General features: G+C 40.5%; 1 protein-coding gene across 18 annotated transcripts in view; it reads left to right on the forward strand.

Annotated features, from left to right (window-relative positions):
* Positions 1 to 26,181, forward strand: part of RIMBP2 (RIMS binding protein 2) — a 277,138-nt gene that overhangs the window by 237,267 nt on the left and 13,690 nt on the right. For 7 of the 18 annotated variants that reach the window (XM_074972300.1, XM_074972299.1, XM_074972303.1 and 4 more), the window contains 7 exons: positions 149 to 616; positions 4,725 to 4,874; positions 10,934 to 11,092; positions 14,599 to 15,327; positions 17,026 to 17,143; positions 20,904 to 21,056; positions 24,332 to 24,516. In XM_074972300.1, coding sequence (XP_074828401.1) covers positions 149 to 616; positions 4,725 to 4,874; positions 10,934 to 11,092; positions 14,599 to 15,327; positions 17,026 to 17,143; positions 20,904 to 21,056; positions 24,332 to 24,516 — 1,962 coding nt within the window. Of the gene's footprint in view, positions 1 to 148; positions 617 to 4,724; positions 4,875 to 10,933; positions 11,093 to 14,598; positions 15,328 to 17,025; positions 17,149 to 20,903; positions 21,057 to 24,331; positions 24,517 to 26,181 lie in introns of those variants that run through there. The other 11 variants (XM_074972311.1, XM_074972312.1, XM_074972313.1 and 8 more) reach the window with 4 other exon arrangements.

Here is a 26,181-nt window from a genome sequence, read left to right on the forward strand (position 1 = left end):
CAGCTGATTGGTGCGAATCGATACAGACCTGCGGTGCTGATTATTGCAGCCAATGGGCAACACTTTGCAAGAGCATAGGAAGCCTTTCAAGGTGGCTATGGGAGGAAATGTCTTTTCACACTTTTAAGTTGCTTGTTTATGTATTCAGGTGGCAGAGGTGATCTTTCCAACAGCAGAGAACACCTTCGTGGAGCTAATGAGAATACGAAATGTAGAAGCTAAGGAAGTTACCGTGAGAACACTTTCTGCACAAGGGGAATCTGAGGACTCTTGTGTTGCTGCCATTCCACCTGACCTATTGGTGCCTCCAATCCCTCACCCTCGGACAGCTCCCAAATCGAAGCCATTAGCAAGTGCCGGGGCCCCAGATACCAAAGATGAACATTTAAGTCCACATTTAAAAATGGATGAGTCATGGGAGCAGACTCGTTCAGCATCCCCCATTCATGGACACACATTGGAGCCTCCTGCCCCCAACTTTCAAAGCCCGTTTCAAGGAAGGAGGTCTCCCTCGCCTAATCGAATACTCCCTCAGCCGCAAGGCACACCCATCCCCAACACTGTTGCTAAAGCCATGGCGAGAGAAGCTGCCCAGCGGGTTGCAGAGAACAACAGGGTAAGGCAAGCTCTTTCTTACACCCTGTCATATAGAGTGGCTTGGTTGCAAATCATTTAGTTTTAAAAAGTAGATCACCTTTTATATTAAAGTTCCATTTATAAATACTTTATAAAGGGTTCATAACTGATTAATAAAAAGTCAGTCAATTGTTATAGAGTCCATTAGGTCTGTAGGTTATTTATAACTATGTCTAATAACAATCTATAACTGTTTCTACTGATGTGCTTACAAGCACCTAGAACGTCATATCTGTACATGGAATCTTATGTGAATGAAATCTTTTAAATCTAAAGCTTGCATAATTGATTAAACCTTTCTATAAACCAGTTATAAATTCAACACTAATATAAACCGTGACCAAAATCTACTCCCAGATGTTTGAGTGGATACTCTGACCTTAGAGCACAGAGATATTGTAATGTGCTATCCTTTGATCTCTTGCTGATAACCCCAACGATTCTTAAAAATGGAAATATATTTTTAAAAAATCTTGTTTATTTTTGGCCAATTAAGTTCAACATTTGGCTCCCCACACCATGTCACTTGGGCTTCTTACCTCAGTTAAAACAGTCAATAACAAAATACTAAGCCTTCAGCCTCAAGGCTTGTGAACAGAGCCACCTGATCTGTAACAAGAAAAATCTCTGTGAAAGTTTGACCAACAAAGAGCTGTTATACATTAAGCCCCTGGAGCTCACTAATGCTGAGCTCGGGCAGGTCACTAGAGAGAGCAGGCTGCAGAGGTGCGGGCCCTTTATTCACTGAAATTGCTGTGTTGGTTGCAATTGCAGTCTCAGAGAGTTAAGCCCCAGGAACAGACATCAAGAGCAGTCTCATTGAATATAACATCTAAGAGGGAGAGTAGTGAGAGGTGACGTTTCGTAGCCCGTGTTACATTCTGAAAGTGTAAACACCCACGCATGTAGGGCTTGTTACATCATCACTGACACATCAGACACCACCAGATGTGAATAGGTAGTGCAGAGCACTGTGTTCCTGTCAGTGTGAAGGGATGATTCATTGCATTAGATACCGGCTGAAGCTCTGTAACTCCAAAGGCTAAGAAATTTCTTTCACTAACCTGTCCTCTCTGATGTGGATCTCCATAGGCTGCTGTTATTTTTGTGGGCAGAATCTGGCCCTTATGCAATAGAATCCTGAGGTAAACATCTAACAGACCCCCCCAAAAGGGCTGAATCAACGTGCTCATCTCGATGACCAATGAACCATGCAAACAAACCCTTGTAGAGTGAGATGAAACTAGCACCCTGTAGCTGTTGCTTTCACCTTGCTCTCTCATTAATCTGCCTGGCAGTCGCGGGGCATTGCCTAGTGCAGGTGAACTGGACAGTCTCAAAAACAAACCCACCATAAAACATTCCTGAAAACAGTTGATCATTTCCTATTTCCTACATGGGGCAATTTCCCAAGACCACAGCTTGCTTGAAATTCCTTGTGAACTAATTAAATTAAGTTATTAGCACATGGGTATGCTCTGTCTAGGAATAACTCTGCATGACTGTCATACTGTGCTTTGTTTACCATCCAAACTCCACAGGGAACAACGTCAGAAATGGAGGCAGTGTAAGGAGTGCTGGTGTATCGTGGCTCATGTTCTTGAGAATGGTTTCTTGGTTTTGATGAATTCTGTTAAATGATACAATGCTGCAGGGTCTTCGGGGCAATCTATCTGCACAAATGCATGAGGCAATTAAATAAGACAGTTTCAGTGTTAGAGCAATAATTAACAGCAGAAGGAGAGTAAAGTGGAGAGATATAGTTTAGGGGGAAAGGGTATATATTTTTGGATGAGATTTCGAAAACAATGGGCAGTCAGTGAGGTGGAGAGATCTCACCTAGAGGCTGTTCTGCACAGCAGAGCTGCAAAGGAGAAGGCTGTCACCCCAGCAATGGTGCAAGTGCAGACAGGAGGATGAGTGGAGTGATTGGGAAGAGGGCAGAGAGAAAGTTCCCTGAGGTGGGATGGAACAAGTATTATAGGCCCCAGTTCTGCAAAGCACTTAAACACATGCTTATATCCATCTCTGGTCAGCAAAGCATTGAGGGATATTTCATAGATGTCAAAAGAGAAACTTGTGCCTATCTGAGAAAAGTTGAACGAGTGCTTGCTTTTCAGATTTTTAAAGGTTTTTTAGGCACCTCAGGTACCTGAATATCTTTCAAATCTAGCCCTAAATGCTTTGCTTAAACAGGGCCCTAACAACTAAGACGGTAATTTAAAACTGCACACTGAAATGGGTGAGCAAACTCAGGCTCTGATTCTGCAAACGCTTATGCGTGGACATAACTTGGCCCACCAGAATAAAGTCCTATAGACCTCAGTGGAGCGACGCAGGTCCATAAAGTTAAACGTTTGTTTGCAGGATTGAGGTGTAAGTCAAGTTAGCGCATTGGTTCACATTAACACCAAATATTTTATTTTCTCTTATTTGACTTGCTATACACAACGCTGCAAAACCCTATTAACGGTAGGTTCTCTGGATACCTCATGCAACAGAAGAGACCTTCGAACGCTACAGCTTGAATGCAACACGAGAAGAGCCACCTGGGCCAATGCACATGGATTAGCCTCCTTTTTCTTGATTTGTTTGTCAAAACAAAAGTGCGCAAACCTTATCTGATTGACAGCTGAGCTCAGCTCATGAGAATGAGATTCTGTCCTAAATTTAAATTATTAGGAGGGGGTAGGGGGAAAAGGAAAACAAAAACACCAAACCCAGTTATATAATGACAAGCAAGTTTGGATGCCAATTGCATGACCACTGAGCCTTTTAAAAAAGCAAATGGCAAATCGGAAAGAAGGGCCCAATGACCTGGACACAAGGCTATGTATTAGAGGAGCACAAGTGGGTCTGTTTTGGATGGCTACTGCACTGATTGTAAGATAGATGGAGCAATGGTGATTAGCTAGAGAATGACCGCAGTTTAAGGGAAGGGGGCTGAGAAACTTTTTTTAGTTTTTGCAAAATCACTGATCTACATTCCAAAACAGGTTTAATTAGATTCATGTTTGGACTAGTCATTAGTAAATCTTCGAAGGTTCAATGCAGGGAACTGGGCAAAAGTTCAGGGGCTAGATTCACTCTGGGGTAAGCCAAGTTCTGCGAGTAACACCTATGGTACATAGTCCTCAGTAGTGGAAAGTCCCCTTTGTACTGGGTGGCGGTGGTGTAAGCCGCTGGAGCCCTCACGTACCTCTAACCAGAAAGCTGGATGGTGTGGACTGAGGAGGGCTTGTGGTCAGCAGGATCTAGTGATTGAGGGTGAAATTCACTTTGGTGCAGAGGATCAGCACAAGTGCTTATGCCTTCACAGTAAGAAAGCGTTACTGAGGTTTCGGTGGTGCACAGACATTGTGCTGGTCCTCTGCATAGTGCTGAATTTCACCATGTGTGCATTGTCTAGGCAATTTCTGCCAATGGACTCCTGTGGGATCCCCTAGAAGAGATTAAAGAAAGGATTTAATAGAAATTAAAAGAAACACCCTCTGTTCTCCCCAAGAGTGAGTGCCCTATAGGTGCAAAGTCCTGTGCTTTTCAGGAAAGTGGCACATGCAAAAGGAAAGATTGTTCTCCACTTAGTCCTAACACACACACGAGTCGAGGCACTGAGTAGTAATGTCCACAGTTAAATTCAGCATCTTCAGGGGCGGAACTCTGGTTTTATGTCTTCTCTGAAAACACTGTGCCTTCAACATCATGTTGAGACATTTATTTCAGTAATGATTCAAGGAAAGAGCTCTACCTACTGCATCCCCTATGCCATTTCCTGGAACATCTAGGTATTCTTTAGAGATTACCCATCCAAGTACCCACCCAGCCTACGCTTGCTTAACTCATGAAATGTGATGGGATTCTAGCACAAGGAGGTATATGCTGGTGAGTGAGACCAGTGAAAGGGCTATGATTTAAAGGAACCAGAAGTTTATCGTTCGAGTTTAAGCCATAGGGATATTTAAATGTGCTCTTGGGGAGTCGTAGAGGCAGCAGACCTGGAATCATTAACATCTCTTTGTTGGCTTGCTGGGAACAATGGAGGTGAAGGGGGGTGCCCGCTTTTCTTTACCATGTTGGTGTTTTGCCAGATGGAGAGGAGGAGTGTATTTAGCGAAAGGAGTAACACGGTGCATTATGCAAACTCAGATGAGGAGGAAGACGGCTACGATTCTCCCAGCATTAAAAGGAGAGGGGCTTCAGTCGACGATTTCCTGAAAGGCTCAGAGCTTGGAAAGCAGGTAATTAATGTGACCTCGTTATGGTAATAAGGAGAGATGCAGGTCTGCAATGTGTTGAGCATCATAAAGTATTTTCAATACATTAACCACAGCACTATCATTCTGCTGACTGTCAAACCAATATGCTCTATGGCTAAGCAGCCAGACCTGTACCGAGTTCGATGAATAGGCTTTTCTATTCCTACAGCATTATACTGCCTTTTAGAAGCTGGAAGTCTTTTTAACTGTCTGGCCCTTTGCTCATTATAAAGGCTGATATATGAATCTCTGATAGTTACAACTAGCAACAACCTTAATACTGAAAAAGAAGGTAAGTGGAGATATTTTTGAATCTGGGCTTTCTCTGCATTATACTTTATTTTTACGTATATTGACATGCTATAAGACCAAAAAAAGGGCTTGGAATTTTTTGTGTCATTTGAAAGCCATGAAATATCCTCCTTACAAGCAAGGAGCTAACACAATATGTTCCTGGCATGCTGCAGCAGGGAGAAAGATGCTCTCAGAAGAATTTCCTAAACCCAGTCTTCAGCCTCACCCTACTGAAAGCACTACAAGACAATTTAATTTTTTACTTTCAAGTGAGCTGAGCCCCCTATTACAGTAAAGTAAAAATCGGGCTGGAACTTTTTCTTAGCATGTTATAATACCTTGTTGGCAGAATACTCCCAAGTTCTGATATTGCACATAATTAGAGATGTTTAGCCTTTCATTTTATTTAAAGTGATTTTTCAATGTGGTATTACACCACTCTGGTGGCTACAGTTTCAAGCTTAACAGAGTGCAAGTCATCTCTGCTACTTGCTTCAGTTTTAGAGTCTCTAGTAACACATAAAGACCAAGGATAGTGACCACACACACATTTACAAGTACAAGGTCTAGTCTGTTGTACAAGTTTTTGTTAATGTTACACAATTAAAGTCATTATTGCCCAAGCATATAGAAATTCTTTACAGACCTATGCACAAGTTACAAATATGGTTATGCTCACATCTTCCTAGATAATGTTAGGGTCTGATGGATCTTTCATGGGTTGATCATCAGTAGAGGGATGGTTCCTGCTGGAGTTTTCTTGTAGGAAGCTCAGTTTTCCTAATCTGGGCACCCCCTTTTTCTACTGTGATTCTGACTGTACCTCATTAGCAGTTAGGCACATCATGCACCTTGCAATTAGGGCATGTATTAGAAAAATGTGACTACCAGGTATCTTGTAAACAAAAAAAATTACTCTTACTGTTAATTTTTTGCAATATCACCCATTCTCGTAATCTTGTAGCATAGGGTCATTCTTTGGTCACTTACTTATGTCAAACATTTCTTAAGCCAATGACCTAGTATGGCTAAGCTAAAATCTTACAGGCCTGTAGGCCTTGTATTTCAGCCTTATTTACTTAGATAACTAATGCATACTTATCCCTTCTAACTACAGATCAAGCTTATACTTCTATAATCTTACAATTTAACTCTATTTAGCATACAATGATTATATATGACATAGAATGTTAGTTAATCATAACATCACACAATAAATGAACAACACATAAAAAACATTGGCTACAGATGAGTCCAAGCAGTGACATTTGTTTTGCACACACAGGTTTCCTGAGTGATCTGGGATTTTGGTTCAGCTCATTATCAAGAGAGTGGCATTTGTAAGATATTGATATTGTTTTGGATTTCAAATCCCCTCAAAGATGTTTGACTTGGGGGGTTGGTTCCATCTGTAGAGGCAGTAGTTCAAATTTGTAGAACTCCTGCACTCAGGTTGCACCTACAAACTATATACATGCTCTCCAGACTCATGTACAAGGTGCATCTGAGTCTGCAGCTATGGGAATTGTGTTTCAAAACACACTGGTACATGGAAATATCTGATTGCACATGCAATTACCTGACTTGTGCAGCAAATGAGCGGTTTGCAGGTGAAACTTAAAGGTGCACCAGGTTGATTAAACCAATAGATATAATACATTTTAAAATTATTTTATGTGCATCTAGGCAAAGATTTTCTAAAGCGACTATTGATTTCATAAGGAAGTCTGCTCCATTATTTAGGTGCTAGCCTGGCATTCTGGAGAGCTAGGTTCAATTCCCTACTACGCCACAGACGTCCTGTGTAACCTTGGGCAAGTCACTCAATATCTTTCTGCCTGGGTTTCCCCAACTGTAAAATGGGGACAGTAGCACTGTCCTATATTACAAGGGTGTTGAGAGGGCATTAAAAATTCTAAGCTGTTCAGACACTACAATAATGGGAGTCATATAGAAAACTAAGATTTTGGTTGTCTCCATTTTTGTAAGCCCACTTTGAAACCCCTGTCTGTTTTACTTAGTTCTAGAGATAGAACACTTTCTAAGCTCATTAACCCATTGTGACACTTTCTCAGGGTACCCAGGACTGTGAATCTCCTTGTAACCCCCGTCTCAGTGAGAGAGAGACTGATTGTGCTTAACTGGGTTTCAGACCTGTGACACCACCCAAACAATCTCCTCAGGGCCATGCCAGCCCTTGCTTTGCCTTGCAGGTTAGCTATACCCCATACCCCTTTATGGTGTTCCCCTGCAGTGTCCAGCCCTTAACCACTGGACACTCATAGAAATTACCAGGGAATTCTGTTTAGTGAGGCAGCTTTTCTGTGTTCATTAAATACAAATTGATTATTACCCGTTTATATTTCAGCTATATAAGAGAGGCACCTACTTGCAGCTTAATTGCTCATTTTAACTATTTAAGAAAACCGAAAAATTGTACTGCATAATTTGTTAGTAAAGAGCCAATTTCTATACTTTTTGTATGTAATTCTACTACATCAAGACCTAACGAGGAAGTTTAATAGGAGGTTTTTTTAAATAAGATTTTAGGTGTAATTGTGATTTTGAAAGAATCTGGTAGCTTATTTCACTAGTTTGTTAGCTTATTATAGTGTGGCTTTAGTCTGTGTGTACTCATTCGTATTCTGAAGTTGATGGCATACTGTGCATTTATGCCCAGTTAAAAGCTTTTGGCATAGTCTCACTTGATGTGTCTCGTGCATGAAGAAGATAGAAAGAAAGAAATCAAAGCAGGCAACCACAAATACAGGTTAAAACGATGTTGTTCAGCAGTGGTGTTCTGTTGATACTAATGGAGATGGCTGCTGCGGTCTATATTTCTGTAACTGTGTAACATAATATATGGATTTTAAAAAATTCCATATGTGATTATATAGCTCACATCCCTTGCAAATCAAAACAGTCACTGGATCTGCCACAGACTTCCTGTGTGACTTTGGGCAAGGCAATTAGGATTTTTAAAGGCTAACTACCATTGAAATAAAAATATTCAAGGCTTACCCTTGACTTCACTGCAACTACTTACTGCCTTCAAGTTAAGGATGTGCATATGTGTTTGCAGGATGGGGGCCCAAAACACAATGATTTTTTAAAAGTCTGTTCAAATTGAGCTTCAATATCTTGTTACATGCCCATTAGATGCTTCAATATTTTGTAACGAATTAATCTATTACTAACACAGAATGTAATTGTACAATTATTGCTTACATAAATTTGAGCTAATTGCATTACATGTCTTAACAAGTTCTAACACCTCAGTTAGAAGGTTTTCATTAAATAATTGGTGGGTATTTAACAGACACCTCTGTTATTAAATCAGCAGCGGATAAGATTGGAGATAGTTTGAAAGGTTCCTGCTATGTAGCTGTGCAGCTTTTCTCTGGCAATAATAACCTTTGATAATCTACATGATATCACAAACACGGCTCTCATTTACACAGTGCAGCCCCCAATGAACTCCCTTGTATTGTCCGTATTATAACTGAGAACAACAGGGTTTGACTCACTGAAATTGGAAGCAAGACTCCATTGGAATGGCATGGGTGAAAGTGAGAGCATCAGACCAAATTCTGGGACTCTTTCATTTCATAAAGTAACTGAAAGTATTAATTCCTGCAGTGGCTTTTATTCTTAAAATTACCCCCTCATGTAATACAGCTGAGGGAAACTGAAAACATTCATGGGTTTGATCCCATTCCCTTGGATAGCAACGAAGTGTTCATAAAAGGCTGGATCTCACAACCCTCGATAATAACGATCCTTAGCTTTTATACATAGACTACAAAGTATTTTACAGTGGAAACTAAGTATCATTATCTGCATTTTACAGTAGGGGACATGGAGGCTTAGAGAGGAGAAGTAACTTGCCCAAAGTCATACAGGTCAGCAGCAGAACTGTGAATAGAACTATGGTCTTCTGCCTCCCAGGCCAGTGCCTGATCTACTGGACCAAGCTGGCTCCCATAAGTAATGAAAGAAGGAGCTTAGCATTAATGAACATCTCATACAGCTGAGGCACATTGTAGAGATACACACTGAGATCTCCAGAACTATTGTCTAGGGATCAAGAGAGTGCAAGTCTGCTGTAATATGTGGAGAGTGAACATATTTTCACTTCAGGGTAATTGCTTACTGCAGACATTTCATTTCATTTCTGGAAGTTTACAGCAGTTTATTGATGCCAATACATTATGGAACTATAGGAAGTGATTCTGGTCTACGAAAATTGCTTCTGCTGTAGTATTTCTTCTGGGGAAAGAGAGTAACTTCTGCTCCCTGACATTCTAGTATTTCAGTAACTTATTCTCCAAAATCCTTTTTCTGAGGCAAATAGGTTTACTCCTGAAATTATCTCTACAGCATATAGTACCACTTCCTTGACACTGAAGGTGGGACTGAGCTATGTGGTTCACATTTGAATCTGAACATATCTAGACGGAAGGGTGTTTGGATTCGAGCCTCTGATCTGGCCCATTATAGAGATGTGGGGCTCAATCCTTGTCTAGCATAAATCAGTGTACACTGGAATACACCAGCTGAGGATCTGCCCCATGAAATTCGGATCTGGAGCCCCATGAAATTCGGATCTGGAGCCAAACTTCACATTTCAAGTATATTCAGACCTGGAATTTCTGTTTGGGCCTATCCTATTCTGAATTGCTATGCTTCAGACTCAAACTGTATATAAAGATCTGGACTTTTTTGCTGTCCGTATTTTGAGAATGCGAAGATTACACCAACAAAGTAGGAAGATGTGTTATCGGCTACATTGAGATTTGCATTTTAGTTTTTATGCAGTGCATGTTTGAAACTTTTGGGCCCATAAGTTTTAAGTAGGCCTCGACTTAAGCATTTGCACAGGCAGATGAAACTGCTGACAGACCTGAAGCACCAGTGTGATTTTGTACAGAAAATTAGATGCCTCATTTTAAAAATGTACCTGTAGATGTAGAATCACAGTAATGTTTGGTTTGTTATCTGGACTGTGGATATAAATCATGAGACTAGTAAAACAAAACAAGAATTTACCAAAGACAATTAAATTTAATACCAACAATTCAATAACATAGCTCATTTCTTCCGTCCGTTCCACCTAGCTGAAAACACAGACAACTTAATTTAGTGGAACTCTAGAAGGACATTAAAATTCTATCAATTCTGCTCCCTAGATGCCTGAATAGAATGATATCATTGACCCTCATCAGCCAGTGAAAATTTACAATATAGAAACATTATGTAAGAACTAAATGGTGCTCTTGAAGAGTCACGTGGGGTTTACAGTTAGATATAGAAAACATCAGATATGACAATGAAGAGTAGCTTACATGTGAATGGAATTCACGATCTCAGTTGGAGCCTTCACCAGATGGTCAGCAAATCCACTAACACATGCAGGGCCTCTGTAAATCAAGGAGCTTTTTTTAATCGGGGTCTCATGAGGTTTGTGGTGCAGTGGAAGTGCAAGTGTAATGATGCCCCTGGTTGGGTCATATGTAGGGACTGAATCCGCGATTTCTGGAATTTAAAGTGTGAGCAAGCTAATAAACCTCTGTATATTATCTAGCCTCTTGAGGGCTACCGAGAGTTGCACCTGGTGAGTGTGGGTTACACAAGGTATTATTGCAATATTCAAGCTGCCAGTTGCTACCTTGCCCCCCATTTGTGGGGGCACTGTCACTTCAGATTTTAAACCTGCAGCCTTTTTTCTTTTCCATCCCATCCAATAGCCGCACTACGGCCAGGGTGAGGAGTACCACACGGAGAGCAGTAGGGGCTCCGACTTGTCCGATATCATGGAGGAAGATGAAGAAGAGCTGTACTCAGAAATGCAACTGGAGGACGGAGGAAGAAGACGAGTCAGTGTAACATCACACAACACACTCAAGGTAAGAGTGACGGAAAAGGGGGGCTTAAGCTTCAGAGAAGGGCAAGCCAAGTTCTTCCTTTCTTCCACGCACTATCATTTTGTTAGTCTGCTGTGGACGTTACAGTTCACAGTGGCCTACAGACTAGAACTGGGATGAATGCTGTTCATAATGTAAAGTCCCCATTGTGAAGTCCATTTAATACTCAGTTCTCTGGTGTTAGCCAAGAGCTTCACATATTGAAGACTGTCCTTGGGCTGTTATGCAATTATCTGTTTTGCTGCACATTTGGGGGTGCTGCTGTGCTGCAGTATATGGAACGTGCACCCAGACCACTAGAGGTTTTCTGATGTGTGCATGCGTGCACATCTATGCACAAGTCTTTGAATTTAAATATCCTGTGGACATCCTCTCCATATTACTGACCAGGTTTTTGGAACTACTCCCACGGGATCCTTCTAGTGCATGCTGGTAATGGATTTGGGGAGTTTTATTCAGTGCAATATGGACTCCCAATAGCGTGGATAAAGCCCATAGTCAATGAATCTTAGTGTCGCGATCATTAATGAGCTTCTGGTGGCAGAGCAGACAATGGCGAACATATGTCAGGAATGATGTCCCAAACACTGCATGGGAGGATTCATCCTACAAGGTGATTTTATTCATCTGATTAAAATACACACTGCAAACACTAAACTTTCCCAACATAGAATTTCTGTTTTCTGTAATATGACATATAATAACTGCCTCTTACGTGTATACCATTACCATGCTAAGATGTTTCTTCTTAGCAAGCCAGATGACTAAAACTATACAGAAACCTACTGGTCGTTCTTCCCACAACCAAAATGCTGTGTTACTAAAGAACATACCATACCCTTATGCAAAGTACATACATAGGGATATTGTAACCATTGCTATAACTGCTTCTATATATTTTATACACAGACTTAGGATTGTATGCAACTTATAAAGAGATACTGTCAAGTACATTTTCAGAAAAAAATCTTTCATTCTCCTCTTTAGTATCCTTGTAAAAGCTTGAAAATGAAATGGCTCCGACTGCCACTAGGCAGACGCTGAATTATCCCTAGACCTCTCTAGTTCTTTATGAATCAGTAGCATATTTACTACTACTTTTTACATCAGCATTAACAGTACTATCAGCCCAACTCTGAACACATGGGCCAGATCCTCAGCTGGGGTAAATTACCATATCTATGTTAAAGTCAGTTATGTTATATGCTGATTTAATGCAATCTGAGGATCTGCCCCAAGTTTCATGGTTCACATCTGTTTGAATGGCTGTGCAGAAGCAGAATTTAATGTGAGAATGCCACATACATTTAGGGCAGATGGAATAAGTTTAGAATTTGGAGGACACTCACCACTGCATTTATAACTATATTTAAGTTTTAGATCAGGTTCTAGAACTAAAACACTTGTGTCCCTGTTTTGCTAGATCCAATTCAGCTTTGCAGCTGCTGTAATTAAAAAAGAAACAAAAAACACATTGAGCGAATTGAACTCTTTCAAATGCATATGCGATTTGCATTTGAAAGTACACCAACCCGTGCATTTCGAGCTATGATTGCAGATAGCTAACATTCAGTATTTTCTGTACCAAGTTAATAGATACCCTTATCCTAAAGGAAAGTGTACCAGATGCATGACTCACTTTACTGTGCGGTTATTATTCCCTTCAGTTGCTCTTCAGATGAAGGCTGATGTGTAATCTAGAAAGAGATCCAAACTTGAATATCAGGTTGGAGCATCCATGAAACTTGAGGATGTTTGGAGTCTATTCAAAACTATTCCTAATGCACATTTATTTATATTTTTTCCATATTTATGACACCTTTTCAAAAAAGCTCTGGGAACACGATAGACAATTAAAAAGTGTATTCAAAAATAATTCACACGAATACAGTAGAACCTCAGAGTTAGGAACATCTCAGGAATGGAGATTGTTCATAACTCTGAACAAAACGTTATGGTTGTTCTTTCAAAAGTTTATAACTGAACGTTGACTTCATGCAGCTTTGAAACTTCACTATGCAGAAGAAAAATGCTGCTTTCCATTTATTTTTTTAGTAGTTTACGTTTAACACAACACTGTACTGTACTGCTGGTTTTTTTGTCTCTGCTGCTGCCTTATTGCGTACTTCCAGTTCCAAGTGAGCTGTATGGCTGACCGGTTCATAATTCTGATATTTGTAGCTCTACGGTTCTACTGTAGTGTCAAAAATTAACTCTTTTAAAAATTCCCTAGCCTTTGAAGAAAAATAAAGCAAAAGCCAGCTCAATCTGTCTGCTCACAGACAGCCTGAGCAACGGGCTTTGTAATGTCCCTGGAATGGCAGCAAACTAAGGCTCTGTTGGACCAAAGGGGAAGGAGAATTCCAAAGTCACTAAGAAGATCCTGCCCTCACTACCCACGTGCATAAATCCAGGCACTGTCTGCTCAGAAGTCCCAAGCTGATTGCTGTCATTGGGGTAAAGCACAGAGAGGGGTGGTGTCCATGACCCAAATAGCTAAGGACTCCATAGATCAAAGCCAACACCTCTTTTCTCATTAATTTGGATAGCCCAGCATCTGCTTCAGAGTCCCAGAGAGACACATTTGCATAGGATCCTTCAATTACACTATTCCTCAATTTTTGTAAGCCTAAAAATAAAATGTGTCTTTTATTTCATTTATCTAAGCTGTTCAGATTTTGTCCAGTCCATTGTAGTTCTTACTTACATCTGGCATTTACTGAGACTTATATTTGGGTCAAGTAACAGGTTGCTTGCCAAGTAAGAATTTTATTAAGCCGATTTAGGATGACAGATCCAGCGTGGACCAATGGCTGCAGGTAGCCCCCAATTCTCAGGGTCTTTTTTGTGGAAGCCAAGCTTAAAAAGGGTGTAATATTTATGAGGTTGTGGAGGGCACAAGAACTCCTATTTTGACATTTGCAGGGCACCCTTTATGACTTCATACCTGCCCTGAGTTTGCTGTCTTTGGGCAGGATGGCATTGTGGAGTTTCTTGTTAATCACCTAGGATACTTTAACTGATGCAAAGCAAGAGAGAAAACTCTGCTGTAGAACGCTTTCCGAGATACACTCCACGGACTAGAACAGTTCCAGCTTGGCACAGAGCACAAAGAACACTAAGCACTCGCGCCATATTCTAACTTCACCGCCACTCTCACCACAGCTGAACTTGTATGCCGCTTTTATTGCTTTGTGTTGAATGCATGGGTTTATTCTTGTTAAAGCATCACAATATCAGCTGTGTTTGTACTGACCTCCCGTGTTCTAGCTGACACCAAGCCAATTTAATCATGTCTTTATTTCCAGATTCCTGTTCAGAGCATGACATCCTCCCTCACTGAATAAACCGCATGCCTTATGTTTGCCATTGCTCTAAAACTAATTCTGTCTTTATTTTTCTTTCCTCCTCCCCCTTTTCCCTCCCATTTTATTTTTATCACGCACTGTTTGTTCCCCACCTGGGTTTTAACATCACATACTGTTAAGGAATGCTCTAAGAATAGGGCCACTGGAGCTGCTTTTTTGGAACAGCCTGAGTTTTCACAGCAGATACACCACAGTAAAAAGCTTTTCAGTATCCCAGAAGTAGCCGAAGAGGATGTTGAATATTCTGAACTATTGCACAAACAGGGTTTTGGTACGCCCTATAAAATGAAACCTATGGTCGCTAGATGCACTAGACCACCTAGACCCTACAATCAAGACAAACAGCACAACTTTTGGTACCCAGCCAAGCACAGAATTTCGGGCACGAAGGATTTTGCTTCAGAAGACAAAGGATATAACTACAGTAGATCCTTAACGAGAAGCCCTGACAGCGGACTAGACTGTGGAAGTGAGGAAGAAGAATCTCGTTTTACTTTCAGAAATGCTTATGATTTGATTTCTGCCAATGTTGCGTCTAGCTGTTGTGCAGAGACAGATAACTGTTCATGCAGAAAAAGCACAAGGCCATTGCTTGCTCGCAGGAAAACTTTAACCAGGCAAAGCAGCATTGAAGAAGACTTTGACGGCTTGGGTCCTTCCTTTATAGAGCCCAGAAGCGAGGAGGCCAAGCCCAGTTATGAGAAGTCTGAGACTCAAAAATGCAATAGAACAGATAATTTGACTAGCAAAGATGTTCAACGAGTCTGGAAGATCAACTTACAAGTGAATGACTCTAAGGCAGCTGTTCCACATGCAGAGCCATCCCACAGAGATGCAGAAGACTCTCTGGTGTGTGAAATAAAACTTCCTTCTAACATCTGCCTGTCAAATCCATCTCTTTTCTTTCTTTTCTTTTCCTCCTCCCTCTTCTTTTGATTTTTTTTCCTTAAAATCCATCTTTGGGACCTATCTACTGGGGGTTGGTTTATTTCTTTCCTCCCCCCATGATTTTTTATTTGTTAATCTGCATTTTGCTTCACAAGCTTCTTTTGTAGCATGCTGAAATCAGTTTAATTTGCTTTGCAACAATGATTTTCCTACAGAACAAATTACAATAATGGCTGCTTTTGTTAAAGGACAACTGAATCTAAATTTTAATTAAGGGTTAGCTGAACTATAATTTTCCAAAAGTTTGTTTTTATCTTTAAAGTGACTATCAGAATAGTGCTTTAAAAAGTAAAAATAGGTTTTATTTTTAACTGGAAAAAAAGAAAGCATTTCACGAATTTTTATTTTGATGGTCTGTCTTAAAGATTCCATTTTGTCATGTTGTTTTTGCTCTCCTCACTCGCAGATTTTCAGGAATTGCTCTTCATCTTCAGCCCTTCTCTCTGGGCAAGTACCAAAAAATATCTTCTCCCCCCAGTGACAGTGACCAAGCAAGCTTCTTGGAGTCACAGGATTCACCGTGTTTCCATTCTCCACCTTCTTCCTGCACTGTCACTTCTTTGCCCTCTTTTTTAGACCATCTCTTCTTGCCTTTGAAGTTGCAGACTGCATCTCCAAATGAGATTGCAGGCAAACAGCTTCTTCCAGAGGAACAAGCCAATGCCATTCCACATCTTAATCTGCAAGGGTGCCTCTGTGATCCTGCCTATTTGCATTTCTGTATATTAGCCCACAAGAGAGCCTTCATGAACCTGCATCTTTAGGCCTTTCTGTTCCCAAAGAGCACTAAACAAGCTTTTTAGCCTCTCAGTCTGCAACTGTCCAAAGACTGGCTGTCTCCAATCTAATGTCGTATGTAAGAGTAGATTCAGCTGCTGCTGTATGCCTAGCCCAGCAGTTTATTCTGAATTGATCGTTTAAAAATTCTCCTATTAAAATTGGTGCCAAGGCTGCATTTAATCTCAGTTGTTGAAAGAGACACCCTGGAAAGCATTAAAATAATATTTATTGCAAATTAGTGAACAGAAAGAGAACCAGCTGTGGTGTGAGGTGAAATTTGTATGAATCTCTTCTGCAAGGGTTAGTGACTTTTAAAAAGCCTGTAACCACAAAAGGCATTCTGAGAGGAGCAGTGTTCTCAAAGACCCCAAGAGGAGAAGGACATATACTGGTTAATATGCTGCAAAGCGTGCAAAACAATCTAGGTAAAAAAACTAAATGCACTGACCTGACCCCATCATACACTGTCTTCACAGCTCTAATGTGAGTGGTCTTAGTCCTCTTCAGGGAGAGTTAAAAGTGCTCTGAGCCAAGTTAGTAGCAATGACAAAGGCAAAAGAATGTTTCCAAAATTATTATTATTATTTCTTTGTTCTAATGTGTGACTGCTGTTTACAAAGGGGGCGCCATTTTTCAGGGAACCATTTTTCTTTTGCAGGTTCAGGAGGCATCACTAGAACTTTTCAGCTAACCTTTCAGTTAAAAACTACATTTAGTTGCCTTTAGAGCTTATGCTTCTGAACGTGACTGACATGATTAACATGCCCTTTTTATGCACCCAGTTGTGTAACTTGCAAACCTGTTGTTTTTGTTTTTTAGCTTTTAGGGAATCCATCATCTACTGGACGACCTGACAGAGTGGAGCACACGGGTCGAAGGTTGTCTCATGCCAGTGCAGTCCCACAAAGGTCTCGACCAATGTTGGTCCCTTCCATTGGTTAGTTGGCCTGATTGGTGCATTTCTGTTCTTTACAGCTGCAGAGCTGGGGGATTGGTAAAACAAACAAACAAACAAAGCCCCAAACCCTTGAACCGCAATAACTCTAAATCCTTTATATAAGATGAACGAAGATTAAAACCAATTTTGTCTTAGGTTAAATATGAGTGTACTGAAGATTCTTTTAAGGGTCTGAACCAAAACCCGCTGACGTCAGTGGGAGTTTCTCCATTGACTCCAGTGAGCTTTGGATCAAGATCTGTGCTTTGGTTGATGATAGCTACAATTTTTAAAACCTACAGTAGACAGTTCATTCTTTAAAACAAGTTAAGGCGTGGACATGCTATGAATATGATACCTAAAAAAAGTGCAATCACCCACTCACCTATCCATCCATCCATCCATCCATCATTCCATTCATCTACCATCAATTTGCCTTCACCTTCCATTCTCTTAACTACTTTTTGGAATTCAGCAAGGAAAATTGAGGTTATTAAATTAAATGAGCAAAGTAAGACTGAAGTATGTCCATTAGATTTGCTTTTTCTAATCAAGCCATCTCTGTTCTGGTTAAATCATGACCTAAAATATATATTTTGCCATGTACAAGAAATTCCAAAAAGTACTGCAGACAAGATAATGGAATCAAGACACCAAGCACAAAAACACTTTCACCAAAACTTGCACACCACACAAACAACTTGGAACAACCACACAGAAACACAAGAAACACAGGCGTGTAAATGGAGAACTGTAGACTATGTACAGAAATAAAATCTTCATGGGATGTAATTCCTCCGGTGCCTGTGCTTACATTAGAAGATTCCTTATTAACAGTATACACAGAAATCCAGACAACTCAAGGCAACATTAAGCAGTTCTGTCCTGAAGCTTTATCTGTGAATGAGAAACTTTCCACACAGAAAGCAACCTCATAGTGATACTTAATATAAGCAACACGGGTTTTTTAATTGTTAAACATGAAATGTTTTCTCCCAGTTCCTCCAATGGATACACAGCAGAATAACCATATAGGAAATTTAAACAGAAACCTTTCTGTGGTGTACAGCACCCTCTACAGATTTGTAAAGTTAGCAAGATTTTGCTCTGAAGGGGAAAACTAATGGATATTAAGGACACAACAATAATTTATGATAACTGTGGATTTTAAAAAAATACAACTGTAATTCATAAAAGCATTCCAAGTGCCTTTAATAAGAATATGTAGAGAGTATGATTCTCCTCCCACTTACACTGCTACAAATTGGTTAGTCTCTAAGGTGCCACAAGTACTCCTTTTCTTTTTACAAATCAGGAGTAACTTCACTCAATGGAATTACTGGTGTTAAAAGAAAAAAGAAAGGTGTAAAGAGAGAATCAGGTCCAGAAAGTGCATATGCAAATATCAACCTGTGACACTTATTTGAGCCAGATAATTATCAGCTGATAAACATTCTCAGTTTAGGCTGATGTTTGCATGATCAGTGTCTCCCTTTTGTTTTTTGTAGCTCCCCCCCCCCAGAGTAATTTTTTTTTGGGGGGGGGGGGGAGAGGGGAATTAGGCCTGGAATACTTAAAATATATTGTGCATTTAAGATTTTATTTTTATCTCCTGTTAAAATAATTTAACAACAAATAGTTGGGGGTGGGATTTGAGATAATTTTGGTTAAATTAATCCTTTGGATTTTCCTTTAACTCTGATTGTAATGGAAAGATGTGGATTGGGCGGGGGCCTGATTAAATACAGGAGGCCTCGCTTTCTCTAACCAAGATTGGAACCCAAGGAACTATTAAATAATGACTTCACTGTTCAGTAACTAAAGAGCAGCATTTTAGGAAGTAGATAAGAAGGAATTCATTTTTTTATAATCAGTCCACATTCAAATTGATAATTAAACAGAGAATAAAATATAAGGCTCTAATCTGCTTCTTTAGTGTGAGTTCAAGAATGCATTAGTGTATTTTGCAGTAAGTATGCTCTGTGAATGCTTTTCTGGGGAAGTCGCATAAGGATTGAATTACAATATTGTCTAACACTGATAAGACATAACCCACAGTGGCAGTATTTTCAGTATCTAATGAAAGAATTACCCTCTGGTCTTCTGTGAAATTGATGAAAGATCCTATCCAGTATCATTCTTAATGTGATGTGGTTATGGTCCAGGATTCCTAACTGCTGACTTCTTTGATGGTATTGCCATGTTTAAACAAAGAGAACAGGTTTCTAATAGTGTTCACAGGAATAGAACTAATGTGAAGCTGCGTTACCAGGCATGCAGAACACATGGCTCTCTTAACTCATCAGGGCATTTAATAAAATCAACATAACCAATTCGTTAGCTATTAAAAATGTAATTGATGATAAATAAGTACCCATGATGTAATAATTACCCACGTCAATAATGTACGTCAGTCAAGTCAAGGATTGGGTAAAAATCACAAAATAGTCATCCTCTGAAGGCTTGCTACAGAAGACAAGAGGACGGGGAATAGATCTGCAGAGCAGATAGACTGAATAAAACCAGTGTATCCAATCAAACCCTGTAACAGATCATTGTACCAACTTGATCACACTGTCCTCACTCAGGCAAAGCTCTTATTGCCTTCCGAGGAAGTTTTGCCTGAGTGAGGACTGAATAAAACAGATATTATGGCTCTGTCATTACAAAAAGAGGGTTCTTTAGAATTTGGCCCAACTTTTTTTTTTTTTTTTTTAGTTTTTATTGGAGCAAAACTCCCGTTAACTGCAGTTAATAGAGGTTTTATTCCATTAAGGCCCAAAGAACATAGGGCTGCCTACATCTATCAGTATGGGTTTAATTACAGTGTCACAGTTTATTCTCTTATAGAAATGTATTGAGCACTGTATATTTGCTCAGCAACACTAAAATGTTACTATTATTCTTAGGTCAGTAATATTGTTTTTATAAGGGTTTGACTGTTCATATGTTATTCTCTCCTTGAAAATTAGCTTCAAGTCAATCAACAACGCAGTTAAAATCTTATGGTGATAGCTGAAGTTTCCAGCTATTAATTTGCCTGCATGATATAAAATGAAAGGAAATCCATAAAAGTGATAAATCAACTCCAGAAGGAATAGTTAGCAGGAGGGATCTCCAAAATTGTGATACTTCTAGGATAAATATTTCCTGGGACACATCTTTATCCAAAAGGCCTCCAATTTTAAACTTATTTTAGATTATTTCCCTGTTAGATTACAAAGATATTTCCATTAACATCTCCTTGGAAACAGAAAATTTTCAACTTAATTCTGGTTTTAGATAATCTACTTCCAAAGATGAAATGTATTTTACATTTTTACTTTGACCTTGCCAAAGTGGGACATAGGATTACAACACTGATTGTTGTTATTTATTATTTGTATTATCATAGCGCCTAGGAGCCCCTGTCATGGACCAGGATCCCATTGTACTAGGCGCTGTACAAACACAGAACAAAAATATAGTTTCCTGCCCCACAGAACTCAGAGTCTGCATTTACCCTCCAGAAATCCAGGCAAGTTTCAAAAAGCACGAAGGCAAGACCCTTTAAAAAGCAAACTCCCCTTTCTGTGTGTCTCTGCTGTAGAAGAATCACTGGAGAATCAGTCAGTAAAACTGCCACACACAGTTCTGCAGGTGGTTAACCATCCTGCTATAACTGAGTCAGAAAAGAAGGTAGGCAAAGCTTGCCCTACAGGAGCCTCCACTGAGAAGACTATAAAGTATGTTTAATAGATCGTTCCCTTTTTCTCCATAGAAATTACAATGGACAGTAACAGTGAAGGCGGTCGGTCTCGGTCAGGTAGTGAGGGAAATATTTCACCTGTAAAAGAAGAAGCTTATTATCGCAGCATTGATGGACACAAGAAATGGTCTCAGCAGCGTACCATGGCCTCTGACTATAGATACGGTATGCCGACCCTTCTTCCTCCTTTCTGACACAGACACATTTAGAGCTGGGTGTTTAATGAGTGCCATTTCTGTATGACAACATTGCATGCAATGCAGAATGCAAGGGGAGCTAACTCTTAAGTCCTGTTTGCCCTGCTTCCAGGTAAGTTTGTTCAGCTCAGCTCAGCTGTAAGGGAGGAAGAGCCCTTAGTCATCCACTGATAACTGTCATGCAACCAGCTTTCCATACTGAAACAAGTCAAAGCACACTGCATTGCATGGACCTCTGTGAAGCTACTCCTTTATCCTCCATGGCTGTTTAACATCAATTAACATCTAATGTATGCACCTTTGAACACTCATTGATCAAAAAGATCACCTTTCAACTTGATTCATAAATCTAGCACTAGACAGAGCCAAAATGGGGAGGTTCATCATCACCAAACGTTCCATAGTGAGAAGCAGCACTACTCAAGCATCATTCCTAGTTTATTGGTTTGGCTTAGGGCTGATCTGAAGCCCCTGGAAGTCAATGGGTGCCTTGCCATTGACTTCACTGGGATTTGGATCAGACCTTCAGTGAAAGTAAAAATAAAATTTATTTTAAAAAGTATGTGTACTCACTTGTATCACTACAAGTGCTAATTGACGTATGTAAGGTAGTAATTGTCTCCCACCCATTATTGATTGTGTTTGCTGCTTCATCCCCATAAGAAGCCATTGCATAATTGTACAAAATTCTCAGCCTTTCATATCTTTACACAGTTCCCACCTAAAAGTAGCTTAGGCCAGGTCTGAAGCTGGGAGAAGCATAAAGTTTTGTGTTCATCTTTCAAATGAAGCAAAAAAGAAGCCAAAGTAAACATTTAAACAAATCAATAATAAAAAAGTGTTCTTTTTTGAGCAGATGCAGCCTTAGCCCCTCCTCTGGCTGCATAAGAGCAGTGCTGGCCCAACCCCCTCAGTTCCTTCTCTCCGCACATGGCTGGAGTCAGAATGCTGTGTGGTGTCTTCACCAGACGCTTTTGCTCTGTTTTCTGAGACCTTTTCTTGTATATAGCAGTAGTAGTACATTAGGTTTAGTTTAAATGTTAGTTTAGAGCTCAGCCAACGTCAATGGCATTTCTAAAGGACATTTCTATATTGGACAGCTGCAGGGCGGCCAACCGGTCCTCTGTGCATACTTTTGCCAACCACTCTGCCATCACGGCTACGTCCAGATCAGATGCAAACTTCAGGAAGGCAGTCCTGCCGTCCTCCTTTAAGTAGACTCTGTACCCCACCTCCTGCAAATATTGCTTGCATGGAATACACAACTGCACCTACTCAAAGAACTAAAAGTGGTTACCTACCCCTAACTGCTGTTCTTCAAGATGTGATGCAGACGTATATTCCACAATCCATCCTCTGTCCCCTCGGCATCGGAGTCTGTACTTCTGATGTTCGGTGCAAAGGAACTGAGAACATTGGGGCAGGGGAAGGGCTAGGCTCCAGGGTGTGAGCACCGCCCCTATGGATAGTGCTAGGCAAAGTTCTCCAGCTACGGTGCCCAGGATGCGCACACACCCACATGGAATACACATGAGCATCATGTCTCAAAGAACAACAGTTATAGGTAGGTATCTGTTTTTTAGGTTTGAGAGCAAAAAGCTCTGAATATTTTGAACCAGATCATCAGTTGGCATAAATCAACATAGTTCAAGGACTCCAATGGAGCTATGCCAATTTACATCAGCTGAAAATCTGGCCTACAGCAGCCAGTCAAGCAGCATATATATAGCCTCTGAGCAGAATATAAATAACTGAGCCGCTCACAAGATGTCTGATTGTCTGAAACAGACATGTGACCATCCTGAATCATCATCATTCCGGTTCAGAACTGTTTTGATAAAGTCTGTGCACAACTCATGCTTGTAACTAACTCCAACTGACTTCAGCTGGAGTTGGCTGCCAGTCCAGGAGGGCATAATTTGACCTGTCTCACTTAAAAAACAGAATGTGCAATACTCTGAAGAAAAACCCTGTTTTGCATTTCCAGTCCATGTGACAGTGGAAATAAAACTTCATTCAACTGGGGGGAAATCTCCGTTGCCATTTGTCCATGTCCTGTCCTTGTTCCACTTCCCTTCTGTGCTTTGTGCCTGTGTGAAGCTTCCTGGCTGGACTGTGTTTCCCACCCTTTGGCTGTTCTGCATTTCCTTATCCACCTTCTTTCTAGTGTTCTGGACACAAGTTTCAGTAGCCATCCCCTTGAAGCTGTGCCCCTCTAAACTGACCTTTTTTTAATTACAAAAAATTGTTTAACAGTGATCTGGCATTAGGAGTAGGTAAAGTGGGGAGGGTCATCTTAAAAAAAGTTCTATACTAAATCCTAAATAAAACATTTAAATTATTTCAATAAATATACAATCTCTATTATGCAGATATTATTAAAGCAGAAATATGGGCCTAAATATATATATATTTAACATATAAAGTAGGCCTTCAGAAAAAAAATTGATAATAGTGAAAGTTCTGGAAGACTATGTGATGTAGCTAAAGGCCTTGATTCAGTAAAACATTGAGGCAAGAGGTTGACTCCCTGTTGAAGTCAATGGGACGTAAGCATGTGCTTAAAGTTAAACATGTGATGGGCCAAGATTTTCAGCAGTGATTTAGGTGGTTTGTGTTTTGGGTGCCCAACTTGACGTACTTTGAAGGGACCTGGCTTTTACTATGCATTGGACAAAGGTATAATTCCCAGTCCTGCACTGGGCTCTTTCACCTGCACAAAGTTCAATGCAGGATCAGTGTCTTTATATATATATAAATAATGTGGTCAATATGTATTTGGCTTAAATGCAAAGGTCTAGATGGATTACAACACAACTGTAGGCAAGAAACAATTGTATGGGAACACAGCTGGATCAAAAACGTATTTTGTTGGTTTTGTAGTATGGTTTAACCTTAGTCCCATTCACATGAGGGGTGGGACCATGCTAGCAGTAACTTTGCTTAAACACCGTTATGGCTAGTCGTGTCCTAGTGCCGTTCCTCTGAGCACTGCAAACACAGGGCTTGTCTACACAGTGCATGTTAGCGGGATGCAAGTTCTAATGTGCACTAGCGGGCTACGCCCTAACTGGCCTGTGTAGACCCTGCTGGAGCACATTATAAGTTCCCGAGTGCACAGTAATTTAGTCCCATTTCAAACAGAGATATAGGAACAAATTTCAGACCTAAACTGAACAAGTTGAAAAATTATTCTGACTTGCATTGCTGAATTTTTGCTCCCTTCTGATCTTACTTTCACAGATGGATACTGTAGTCGGGACCATCTTTCTCCAGATATTTATGAAGAATCAGAAACAGATCCTGGCACAGAGGATATTTCTCCTCGAATATTTGTTGCCCTCTTTGACTATGATCCACTGACAATGTCCCCCAATCCTGATGCTGCAGAAGAAGAGCTACCATTTAAAGAAGGACAGATCATTAAGGTGGGAATCTAAAGCAAAGCAAACCAAAGACCTGATCATGCAAACTGGCCCTCATGGGTCCATTCACACAAGAGTTTCTAGGGTCAGTGCCAAGACCTTTTCTTTAGAGCCACACACATTTACGTATCACAGGGTTGAGAACTGCCTCATGCCTAGTACTGATGGCTTTAAAAAAATGAAATAGTGGGGGTAAAATTTTCAAAAGCATCTAAGTGATTTAGGCACCTACATCCCATAAATTTTTCATGGCAGGCTCTGAAGTTACTTAGGCCCAGGTCATCAAAGATGCTTAGGCAGTGCTCTGCTCACCATTGCAGTACCTACCCCCTAGGTGGCCTACCACTTGGCATAATCAGTCCTGAGCTAGGCTCCCCATACAGTGCTTGGGAGAGTTAAGCACCTAAGAAAGGGATTCTCAGAAACCAGTAAGCTGAGCAGGGAGCCACCTACACTAGCCAAGCACAAAATGTCCCGGAAAGGGTCGGGGCATAGGCACCTATGCAGCTGACTGGCTCCACCCAGCTGATGATAGGTGTTTCTCTCCTCTCCTGGAGTTAAACACTGAAGCCAGGTCAGCCCTTTAAGTAGCCCATGTCCCAGCCGCTGAAAAAATGTGGCTCCTGCTCATGCTTGCCCTATGTTTCCCAATGCCCCCAGTTGTCTTTGTGCAAGTGCTGTGATGTCCCCACTGCTGTGGGTAGACTGCATCTGGCCCTCCTGCTGTGGGATCTGACAGATGTCTCCTTTTGCACATGTGTTAGATAGATATCTTCACCACATCACTAGTCTGTACGAGCCCTGCATTGCCAGTGGTCTGAGGCACTCTTAAGGCTTTATGTTGCGTTTCTTGTGCACCCAAAACATCCACTCCCAGATGAGAAGGACGTTGACTCACTTCCTAACGGAAGCTAATTGACATCCTACTTGTAAAGACCGTAACAATGGGTGGATCAGGCCCTATGTGTTTGTTTAGCAGGTACAAAATACATGAATTACACTCTTGAAAACAAAATGTATATTTTACTAAGTGCTTAGGAGAATAACTGTTTACAATAAATATAAGGCTTGATTAATAAGTACCTTCCAGGGGGGAGCTTATGAAACAGCTTATAAACCCCTCTTCAGGAAAGCATGTGCTTAAATCCTTAGTCAAGATGCCACCTAAGCATGTGTTTTAATCTCTATGAATGGGACGGGCTTAGGTGCTGTTTTCCTTTCCTGAACCAGGGCCATAGCAAAGCCCCTTCTCGTGCAGTACAATGAGTGTCCCAAATTCTTTCATTGCCTCTCAAATTCTAGGCAGAGCTTGCAGGATTGGCAGTTATGATGCCAGCCCCGTGCAGCCTCCCTTTTCTGGACACTCACCAGGCTGCTATGTTTGGGTCCCAAACACGCTGGACCGGTACTTTCCTGGTAGAATGGAAAAAAATTAATGATATTTTGAAATTAAATCCAATTTTTTTCATTTCAGTCATTTTTTATTTAAGTTAAATACTTTTTAAAAAAATTAACCTGTTTAAATTAAAGGTGAAATTATGACAATCCATATTAAGAACTAAATTTACTACAATATACTAAAATAACTTAAATAAAAAATATTCAAGCAGTCCATGTTTGCGGCCAAAACTTTAAAGAAAGTCAAACCACTGAATTGACGGAAGTCAC

The sequence above is a fragment of the Natator depressus genome, chromosome 15 (genome assembly GCF_965152275.1).
Source record: "Natator depressus isolate rNatDep1 chromosome 15, rNatDep2.hap1, whole genome shotgun sequence".
NCBI lineage: Eukaryota > Metazoa > Chordata > Testudines > Cheloniidae > Natator > Natator depressus.